The sequence below is a fragment of the Aulonocara stuartgranti genome, assembly GCF_965226115.1.
Source record: "Aulonocara stuartgranti genome assembly, chromosome: 10".
In the NCBI taxonomy this organism is placed as follows: Eukaryota; Metazoa; Chordata; class Actinopteri; order Cichliformes; family Cichlidae; genus Aulonocara; species Aulonocara stuartgranti.
The window spans coordinates 2,187,441-2,198,960 of NC_138946.1; the positions used below are offsets into that span (position 1 = coordinate 2,187,441).

The 11,520-nt window shown below is 41.6% G+C and overlaps 1 protein-coding gene across 1 annotated transcript; it reads right to left on the bottom strand.

The window, feature by feature from the left end:
- Window positions 1–1,746: 1,746 nt before the first annotated feature.
- Window positions 1,747–5,129, bottom strand: taf9 (TAF9 RNA polymerase II, TATA box binding protein (TBP)-associated factor). The gene is made up of 7 exons (XM_082548260.1): window positions 5,021–5,129; window positions 4,302–4,383; window positions 4,015–4,151; window positions 3,695–3,829; window positions 3,536–3,617; window positions 3,330–3,443; window positions 1,747–3,094 (listed from the first exon to the last, which is right to left on the bottom strand). Exons 1-7 carry the CDS (start codon window positions 5,054–5,056, stop codon window positions 2,937–2,939), a joined length of 744 nt encoding a protein of 247 aa, XP_082404386.1. The 5' UTR covers window positions 5,057–5,129; the 3' UTR covers window positions 1,747–2,936.
- Between the last annotated feature and the right edge of the window lie 6,391 nt (window positions 5,130–11,520).

Here is an 11,520-nt window from a genome sequence, read left to right on the forward strand (position 1 = left end):
AGCCTGATACCTGCAGGTCTGACAGCAGCAGGTGTATCACTCCTGTTTCTACCTGGAGACAGCAGTCGCCTCAATGTTCTGACACACAACACAAAACTATCCACAACACTACACACTAACTACACACTGCAAACACGCTAAACATCACAAATCTCTCACATCTCAAAACTCGCTCTCTCTCTTTCTGCTGTCTCGCTCTCTCTCTTCCTAAACAACCAAACGTCATGTTGCCAAATCATTTTTTGATTGGTCGACATGACATGGTGCATTTTTCCACCAACACAAACGGGCTGTTTTATGTTTTGTTTTTTTATTTCTTGCTCATAAGCAGAGCGTGCTCGTTGCGCTGTCCTTAGACAGTAAACATGAAACTATTGAGGAAAAACACGCGTATATATTGTTTATCATGACTCCCTGAGCTCCAGGTGTTGTGCCAGAAAGTGATCGTGATTGCCGCCCGCGGGAGCGCGCACACCTGCTTGAAGTTGTAGCGCCCTACTTACATAGGCTGTATAAAGTCCAAATAAATGATGTTTAAATAAAACATTCCCAACTTGTGCTAACTAAATACAATAAGGATAATGGGAGGTTTAAGTTTGTTCTTATGCTCTAATACACAGGTCTCGAACTCCAGGCCTCGAAGGCCAATGTCCTGCAGGTTTTGGATGTGTCCTTGATCCAACACAGCTGATTGAAATGGCTAAATGGCCTCCTCAACATGTCTTGAAGGCTGTATCCCTATTCAGGGTCTGCAGCCTTAAAGGCCGCATTTTAAGGCCGATTACGTCACAGCGGCACGCCGAAGGCTGTCCCAATTCAAAGGCTGCTCGAAATGCGGCCCTCACATGCGTCCTTCATTTCCCTGAAGTTTAAGGATGTGGTGGTGTAGACTTAGTGGCCCAACATATCCCAGAATGCATAGCGCGGCGGTGCGTGTGGATAATTTTGCCGAAAAAAACGGCGGATGAGGGGCAGCCGAAGAGTGAACTTTAAGTACTGAATATGATGTCACTTATTTATGTGCAAATGTTTAATAACGAAGAACATTAAACATTCCTGTTGGCCACATGTCGGCAAAGTCATGTGACATTAGTGGCGTTTGTACTAACTTGGTTTTAAAGCCTTTACTTTAAAATATACGCCGTTCAATAGCTGAGCTTAATCAGAGAATGATCAAAGCTCATGTAGAAACAAACAAATGAACACAAGATTTTCTCCTTCATCTCTGTCAAACAAAGCTGTATGACACGTTTCCAGCTGTTAGTATCATGGTTGCTAGACCGCCCCATTTCACAAGCCTCGCACTTCCGGCCTTAGCGGTCTTTAAGTACGCGGCCCTTGTGGACCGTTAAGGCTGCAGACCCTGAATTGGGATACAGCCATGGACAGCTACTTCCGTGCAACTGATATAAGATGCGGTAAGCTGAAGACAGCTTCAACCGTCTGTTTGTTGAAAAATAGTAACATGACCGCATTTTCTTAGTTAGTAACGGTAACGCCGTTGTAACGATAGAAATAGTAATTAGTTAGTTACTCGTTACTGAAAAAAGTAACGCCGTTATTCCCATCCCTGGTGCTCAGTAACATCCAAACTAGTCTGATACCACATCAGCAATATTACTGGTCAGATAAATGCATTTAAAATACCCCGACATGAAAAACAAAATCCAGCCGAGCACTAAAGTTTCCATGTGAAAATCTGCACTTTATGTTCATGCTCTTAAAGAAAAAAAATAAACCAGCATATAAGGTCTGACAGGAGAGAAGTCTCAATTATTTTAATGTTCAGTGTCTCTTCCAAGGCTAAATTATGCTAAAGGTGACTTGAACTGGGTGAAGATCATTTTTTTCCCTGATAAAACATACTTTTCATCAGAATACATTAAAGCAGAATAGTCCATGGCAAACTGAATTACTGCATTTCCCCCGTATACATCTTAAAACATATCATCCAGGACCCAATAAAAACTAAAGCAACACAACGAAAGTCACAACTACAATGTTTGAACAAAAAGTAGAGGGCCCATGATAGAGCCCTGTGGAACTCCACACCAGTAAGAAAACACAAACCCCCCCAATGTGGTCTCTTTATTACATTTTTATAAATCAAGGGGGGAGTAAAATAGTTCAGGTCGAGCCTTTAAAGGCTTTTTAAACATGTGTACTCATGTTTTCTGACTAAAGTAACCATTTTCAGAACTATATAATTGTATGCAGTCTATTTTAACATGCAGTTTCTCATTAAACCACAAAACTGTGTCTGTGTCACAGTGAAGGATCCCTCCATCCTTCTTAATCTGATACTGTCAAACATCCAGATGCCGTTACCAAAAAGTACTTACACCACAATATAAAGAAATGTATTATATTTAAAAAAAAAAAAAAAAAAAAAAAAGAGTATCACCACTTTGATGTACAGTTGTTCAGGATCAAATTATCAAACAGTTTGTGTATACGTCTGTAAACATAATTATTTCTGCTGTAAAGTTTTAACATGTGAATCTATGAGGAGTGACTCACTGTTGGATATTAGTGGAATTATTGGTTTTCATCAATTTCATAAAAATAAAAAAAATAAAAAAACCACAAATGTTTGACTTAAATGTTTTAGGGATTTTTTTTTCAGAAGTGAACATTTTTCACTACAGGACTCAAAAGTGAAACCTTCCGATATATAAGTTAAAAACTCTTCTTGTTCTAAATGTAAATTTTGGGTTCCAACAAACAGACGTGATCACATCTTTTATTCATTTTATTGAGAATCACTTCACTTTTCCTTCGCCCTGCAGCTTTGAACCCACCGTCCAGCTTCAGTCCCGCTGTGAGCAGGCGTCGTGTTCCTCTCAAACAAACTGTCAGGAGCCTCCTACAGTCTCTACTGAGATTATTTTTTATAGGTCAGTACAAAAGTGGCAATGGCGGCATCGCATTCAGCGTCATAAAGCGTCGTAGTCGTCGTCGTCTTCATGCTTCCTCTTCAGCGACTCTCCGCCGGAGTTCTGTGACACCATGTTGGTCGTAATGAGGATGTTCTTGGAGCCAATCAGAGATGGGTTGATGAGGACGTTGGAGACAGCGGGTGTGGATGGCGTTGCTATGGGGACAGAGCGAGCATCAAGGTTTTTATATAAGTAAACTGTTCATTTAAACATGATTCTGTTTGGCCATTAAAATGTTTCTCTGGACAGATTTTTGTCCGTGTGTTCAGGAGTTGGTGGAGAACTTTTTAACAGTTTCTTCCACATTAAAGTGTTTTTCACAGGTATTCATACGTCTGACTCTTGTTCCATCAAAGCATGAAGCAAAAAATAAAACGGCTCTGTTCTTACTGGGTTTGGTGGTGGTCGTCTGAGAGGGCGGCGGGATCTGCACAGTGAACCTCTGACCCGTCAAAGACACTGGAGTCCCGACTTTAGTGGTGACCGACTGCACAGACGGCGTCCCTGAGGAGGAAATGGCGCTACGCTTTCAGCATCCAGAATCGTACTTTAATACTTGGATTTATAAATCACATAATGATAAAGCTGAAACTCACCGAGCGTGGGCGTGGTCGGCCTGCTGGTGACGGCGCCGACACTGAGGCGAGGCACCGATATCCTGTTGGCAGACGACGACACCTGGAAAATAAACTGTTGGTAACCACAAACAAAGACAACGTGAAAGCTGAGGATGACCACGAGAGGTTGTGTCTCACCTTCTTCTGTATGGACTTCAGTCTGTAGTTGGGGGCGGTCAGACAGTAGCGGTCTGGGGGCAGCCGGGGGCCGGTGTAGGGCTTGATGAGAGGGAGGGGGGTCTGGTTCTTCTGCCTGGCAACCTCCAACAGGAACTGGAAACACAGAGAGGGTGAAGCAGCTATCAGATCAGCCCTGTCGCTACAGTCAGCTGGTTCCTGTAGAGTGACGGTCTTAATGATCAGAATAGAATCTGCAGTCTCCATTTTCCTCACTGACATTCTAGACCCCTGACGAACGAATCAAGAAGCGAACGTTACGCCCATCTGTGAAGACTTACATCTCGTGGCGGAGGTGAGGTGAACGACTGATCCATGCGGCACTGGATGGCCAGTCTGATGTCGTCGGCGTCCACGTTGGACTTGTTGGCGTGTGAGGCGTAGGTTTTGGCATCTTCGATGATGGTGGTCACGTATCCTGTGGACACAAACAACAACTGAGTTGTTCAGAACAGCTCCTGCATGATTCGCAGTTCAGAATAATCCTTCTTTGTCCGAGAGTGTCAGAAATATTCAGTCGGGATATCAGAGCATTGTTCCCATTGGCTCTGAAACAGAAATAACTTACTGTAGGTGAACTCCAGCATCTGGTTGATGACTCTGGGCTCATACTCTGTGATTCCCATGTCCTTCAGGATCTGGATCATCACCTACAGAGGAAACGAATAACTTAAAATCTCAGTGCAACAAACTCAAACATGCTCTCAATTTTACTTTTCCCGCAGATTTTTACTGCATCTCCCATTTTTACTCTCTGGAAAACTGTCAGGATAAAAGAAGCTGGATAAATAAATTATCCCGGAAACGTGGTGCTGGAGCGAGGTACAGCGTCCGGCCTTGTCTCGCAGGGTGCACCAAACCAGGGTATTTACAAACACACCATAGGGTGACAAACGGCTTCACCAAAGCACCAACAGCTCGCGACTAAAGGCTAGGCTAGAGTGCGGCTGCTATTGTTTTGAACGGCAACGTTGCTAAGCTAAGCAGGCTATCATGTTGCACAACTGCAAAGGGTCACCAATTAATCAACACAAATCCAGCAACAAAGTTCACCATCAGACAATAAACGGGAGAAGAAACTCCCCAATGTGAACCAAATTTGCACCAAAACACCGACAGGCTCGCAGCTAGGCTAGCATGTTAGCCGCTATTGCTTTGAGTTGCAGTGTCGCTAGCTAAGACAGGCCAGTCTAGCTAACGAGCAACGCGGATGCATTAAAGATTATCGAGCAAAGCAAAAAGCTCGACTCAAACTGTACAATATAAATGAAAAAGCTCGTTTCTGACCTGAGCATCTTTCGGGATTGTTTTCGGAGCAGACATTTTAACTTCCCTCGCTGCGCCTTTGCTTCCTCTTCTTCTACTGTTTCCGTTCACAGCTGAGCCATTGACCGAATCCGGAAATGAAAGAAAACACAGGAACTGCAACTGCTCCGAGTTAAAAGCTTTCAAAATAAACCTCAAATTTATAAATCAGAAAAATCAAGATTTTATTAATTTCTTTTACAACTAACACCTGATGTCTCGTATTATGTAGACAAATTTAATTAACAAAACAAGATAAGTAATACGAAACACATAATAACACGTTTTAATAAACTTCAAAGTACAATAAAAGTAAGTCATTAAAGTTGAGCAAATCTAGGTTTTTGATTTGTCTCTTATTCCCGTTTTAATCATTTTGCTTACATCACGAGATAAGTTTATCATTGATTTAAACTGATGTTTTTTCTACTTTATGTCTTTTAAATATGACAAAGTTCTACCTCTAAATATTCATGGTTTAAACTTTTGAGTATCTTTGAGGTTATAACTACACAGTACCTGCAGGGGGCGCCACAGGAAGACATATTGAACTCTAAAGCCTGCGTGAAAAATAAGCTACAAACCAAAGTTATCAAACTAAACCAAACATGTGGAAAACATCTAAAAATGTAATTCACTGAAATTAAAACAAGAAGAATCTCTGAAACAATCAGTCTGCATTTTTCTTTTATTTTTGGCTGCTTGACAAACAAAAAATTAATCAGAAAATTAACACTTAAAACTTTTTAAATGGTTGAATATTTCTATGACACTCTTTTAGGAAAAATCTGCTGAATGAAATTAAATTAAACTGAAAACTATAAACTATTTTTTATTGAATCTCACAAACACAAACTTCTGCTTCTTTTTCATTTGCAGGTTAATTTTAGTGACAAATAACACGAATAATAATAATAATAATAATAATAATAATAATAATAATAACTGTGGCACAGTGACTTGGAAATAAGAAGAAAAACTTGATGACGAGATAAGAAGAAGTGTTTTCTGAGAGGTGATAAAAAACGTTCACTGTCACTCACCTCTGAGACTAAAGAGGAGTCTCTGCAGGTTTCCAGGTGTTCCTAAATACTTGATCCAAACACAAGGATGGGAATAACGCCGCCACGAGAGGGAAGCGGACGTTACAGCCTGAAGGCCTCGCGGTAAGAAGAGGAAGCGAGCCACTGCATGACCAACGCTCTGATGAGACTTTGGAATTCGTCACATTTCACCATCACACTGTGTTTGCTGAGCAAGAAGTAAGACTCTGTTTACATACGTGTACAATAAAATAACATTTATTGAGCTTTAACACTCGACTCAACACGCACCAAATTAAGTCACAGATAAACATTAAATCACAGCTTTATCTGCTGCCTGATAACCCAGATATATCTATGATAATCAGGATTTTTTATTATTTCCCAGGATATTCCGACACCATTGGAGCAGCGATCAAAGGCAACCAGACCTCCACTTTTGGGGTCCCCAATCATCTTACGGCCATTTTTTACTCCAATGAGACCAAAGTTTACATAAATAGCTTGAAGTTGTATTCAGTGATATCTCCAACTGCTGACGGAACCATGAACGCATCATGAGAGTGTTTACTGAAGCATTTATGACCAGAAGAGTCGCCGCCTCCTGGACATTTCAAATTATACAGGTTTAAAGGACTGTAGACCTGTGGCCTCCCACATCGAAGAGGACTCTGAAATATAGACTTGAGGATAATCGCTTGATATCAGCAAGGATGGATGAACATCCGACTCCTCCTACGTCAGCTCTGCAGATAAGAGTCCCAGCGTGGAGCCAAAACACCGCCGACACCATCCACAGAGGTCTGGGTCATGGACTTCACCCAGGAGCCATTAGAGAATAAAGCTTTGATATGGAGTCAGATTTTAATAAACAGAGTGATGCTGTGTTCTTCCCACAGCTGAGCTCATCATCAAACACGCTTTTCTCAAATAACCATTCATCAGCTCGCCGCAGACAGCATTCCTGTATTTACCCGCAGCGTTTATGACACACATTCTCCCCATAAAGCCATGAGAACCGCCACACCTCGCCGACTGTACGCTGCTCTGTGTGCATGACAGTGTGTGTGTGTGTGTGTTTAAATGATTAACCTTTACAGTCTCTAAGGCTTGTAAACGAGGGCGCTCATATCTGCAGAAAAACTTCAACAGCGAGGCGGAAATCCTGCCGCAGACATTATTTTAGTTTCATCTCACTGACGAATGAACGAGTCTCTGGCTGTCTTTAGCATGACAGCTTTCCACAGGTAACTGGAGGTGTACTTACACGACGAGCTTTTACTCTGAGTACTCAAAGTGCTTTCACACTGTTTTCTCCGTGTTAAGTGTGAAATGCTGAACAGCTGAGCATCGCTGAAACACCACCGTCTGCCCGAGTGCTGTTACAGTGTTGAACCACAAAGAACTAAAACAGCTCTCACAGAAAAAAATCAGTAATGAGCATGTTTTACAGTGACCTTTGACCTTTGTTTGTAACGTAGCAGTTACCACACTGAGTGTATAAATCCCTCGAACCTGCTCTCATTATAATATATAAAAATATAAGTTATGTTACTGAACATTTTTTGTCAGTTCAATTAATATAATCATGATAGTATGGGCAAAACATTAGGAACACCTTGCTGCGTGAGCCTGAGGCTGCAGGCGTTTCTTTGACTTGTAGCATATTTTGCAGTTTGTTTGTCGCCTGCTTCCCTTCTTCCTCCAGCTCGCTTCTGCAGTGTTGGGGAGTAACATGTGTTTAAAATACAAAATATGAGTAACTGTATTCAGTTACCGTTTAAAAAGGTGGTAATCAGAATACAGTTACTTTGTTGAAATAAAGGCGGTCTTTCCTGTTTCATATGTTCGGCTATGCCGTCTCTATTTTTGGTGATTCCACGCCGGTGGAAACCCAAACACGCATCAAGAGGCTCTAATGTCTGTGTCTCAATCTCGCGGCTCATGTCACCTCTACTTGCGGCTGCACAATGACGTGAAGAAACATTTTTAAAAAGTGTTATTCAAAAAAAGATTTAATATGAAGGCAACAGGCAGAGTGTTACAGGCATAGCATGTATGAAGCATGTAAATATAATAATAACCACTGACGAGCCCAGCTGTAAGTAAGCTGTTAAGACTCGACTGTACGCTGTGTTCGTGTTTTCCTCTGAAACAATAAGCTCCGTTGCAGCAGCCTTTCAACGCCTCTCTCTGTCTCTGCTAGCAAACTTGACCCAGACAACAAAGTAAAGCTAGTTTTCAGCTACGAGCCCGGCACGAACCCGACGTATCAGCCAGAGGTCCCTTTACTACGGTTCGGAGCCGCGGACCTGTTTTATATACGCGAGGAATAGTTTTCTATACGAGATCTCAAAGTCAAAAACCAACAGACTTAAAAACTCCTTTGTCCCACACGCCATCAGACTGTTTAACTCCTCACTGGAGGGGAGAGGGAGGGGAGACAGGGGGACAAGGGAGGGGGGAACAACTGAGTTGTAGGTGCTTTTCTACACTGTGCAATATTTGTTTTTTGTTTTGTCTTTTTTTTTCTTATATTCGACTGTGCAATAATCACTGTGCAATATACTCACTCAATCCTATTTATCCATATTGTATATTCTGTATCTATATATGTGTATATATGGTGTATTTATGCTTATATCCTTACTCTCATTCCCCTTAATGTATCTGTAACATGGAACTTCTTACGGTGCTTTGCTACTGGAAACTGAATTTCCCGGAGGAACCCACCCGAGGGATTAATAAAGTTTCATCTAATCACTGCAAAAAGTGCAGCCTTACCTAATGTCCACCTACTGTTACTCATTTATATTAAGATTTAAACATCTGGTTGGTGTTGGTGTGGAGAGTAGCCTTCAGTAATAGTAATAAATCACACAGCAATAGGACATTCATGTAGTTGTAAAAAGCATGATAATATATTAAGTAATCCAAAGTATTCGGAATACGTTACATTTTGGGGCATGTAATCTGTAATCTGTAGTGGAATACATTTTAAAAGTAACCTTCTTAAAACTGCTCATCGACTTGTCCTGGTGTTAAAAGTCGCGCTCAGTCACAGGTGCAGTCTGGGTAAATAGTGGTGGAGGGGGTGAGGGGCAGGAAGAGCGGGCCGTTAGCATGCTTTAGCAGAATTTGCATTTTCAGCAGGCAGCAGCTCAGAGGTGTGAGTCCTTCTCGGTCATCCCAGGGTCATGACCTTTAACCTCCCCCCAGGTGAGCCAAGGCTGGGTGTGCAGTAGGACACGGGTTAATAGTGCTGTTAAAGAAACCGTAGAGACGATTACAAAGCAAACAGTGACTCTTGTCACTCTTTCATCAGCCCGCTCTCATATGACCTGATTAAGAGGACAGCAGAGACCCCAGTTACACGTTATTAATTACAAACACCTGTCAGAGTGAGGTCGACAGGTGTTTGTCCCTCCGGGGTAAGTCAGATCGAACCTCATGCAGGGAGGGCCTCAGTGAGCTAATCAAATATGAAAACACACATAAATCAACTAATTGGCGAAGTCGAGCTGTGGGATGGGCCGCTTTGATGGAGCAAACGAGCGTGTTTGTTCTTGAACTTCAGTCGCCACATTTCCACACCACTTAGGCGGCTCGTCATTGATCGAGGTCAGGACTAAATGCTGGACTCCTGCACCTACATTGTCTTTTAGTTACTGGTTAGAGAGATATTGTTGGCAGCTATGGATAAATGAATGCACCAGTAAATGCAGTGTGAGCCAGCTGTGTCCTAAAGCTCATGAACATGTGTAACTGCAGATATCATGACCCCGCTACCTGGGTCAAAAACAATGCTGACAGTGAAGGTCAAATGCGGAACAAAGAAAACTGAGGGCAGGATATTATTCGGTCCAAACATCACCTGGGCCCAGAAAGTGAAGCCAGTGTGGAAATGCCTAAAACATGCATTCTATCTAACGACCAGCAGGGGGCAAACCAACTCTGATTGTATAGAAGTCTATGAGAAAACGACCCCACTCATCAGATGAACGATCATCCCAGAAAACACCCCCCTGATGAGGTTATTGCATCACGCACTAGTTTCAAATGTTACTGAATAAAACATGATGATAATTTTGTAAATGATGGCACAGGGAGGGATGCTTTGGCCAGCATCTAGTGGCCTGTCAAAGGTACTGCACTTTGGTTTCAGGCTCAAAATCTAAACTGAATCAAACTTTGTGCTTGTTAAAAGATAACTGAGAATGATGCTGTGGTATTCAAAGTGTGCTTTTCTGTTTGCTCGTCTGTCTTTCTCTTTTTGCTGATGTGAGTGTAAAGTCTGTGCAGGAGTAAAGTCTGGGAAGCATGAGCTCTGCAAACACTCAAAGAAATGATTCACAGAAAACTGAAACCTGCAGGCAGAGCAACAACACAATGTGATGATCTCTGTGATTGCAGCTCCCCGTACATATAAAACATTAAGATGATTGAGGATATAATCCGAACACGAGTGTCATATAAAATTATACAAGGAGCGATGAACTCCAAACGCCCCATGACTTCCTTTTACTTTTTTTGCTGGTTAACTATTGACTGTGTTTAACAGCCTGGAGGCCGAAGAGGAAGAAACACAGAGCTGAAACTCTTAGAGAAGGGAAAGCAAAATAATTCATCATTATTTAACTCACAGGTTTTGATGCTAATGTTTGGTCTCTGTTATTAAAGCTCAAAGTGTTAGCATATAAATGGTTTCAGGGTAAATACAGGTCATGGTTTGGTAGGATGAAACCTTGGCAGCACAAGTCAGCCAGCCTCAAAAAAGACTCACTGTAATTGTGATAATTACAGTTAATGGTAAAAACTGGATGTATGACAAAGTCTTTAAAGATTATGAGCTAAAAAATGAGTCCGACAAAATTTCGATTATGCTACAAAAAGTCAAAATCATGAGAAACTAATTATGAGATAAACTGCTGACAGTAACAAAGTTTACATTCTCAAGTGTGCAGAGAAAAAAATGTAAAAGTCAAAATGAAATCTAAAAACTAATTATTCGATTTTTTTTTTACCTGAAAGAACATGAAAACTTCCAGTATGAGTCTCAGTTAATGCGTTTGCCTGTGTGATGTAAGGACACTGGTACAGGTCCTGCTGCTCAGATGTTCAAACAACAGATTAGACAATGAAAACCATCGAATCCTGACTTTAGAGAAGCTGGAGGAAGCGTTTAACATTTGTGCTTTAAAAATGAATGAAATATTTCCTTTTTAAAATTTTTGTCTGAATGTTTAAAAAGTGGGTCAAATTATGTGTTTGAGTTTTCAGAATAAAATGAACGAGACAAAGAAGAAGACTCTGTGTTTCTTCAGCTGTTACCAAACATGAACTTGGACGGGAACAAGGTTCTACAAAGCTGTGTTGAAACCTCCGACACTATCGAGGGGACGAAGGTTAATGAGGGGGAAAGGTGAGGCGGGTGGGACT

Coding starts and splice junctions, on each gene's coding strand:
- taf9 (XM_082548260.1), bottom strand. CDS start 5,056: ATGTCTGCTCCGAAAACAATCCCGAAAGATGCTCAG. Junction 4,384..5,020: donor CAATCCCGAAAGATGCTCAG/GTCAGAAACGAG, acceptor TTTCCTCTGTAG/GTGATGATCCAGATCCTGAA. Junction 3,095..3,329: donor GACGACCACCACCAAACCCA/GTAAGAACAGAG, acceptor CTGTCCCCATAG/CAACGCCATCCACACCCGCT.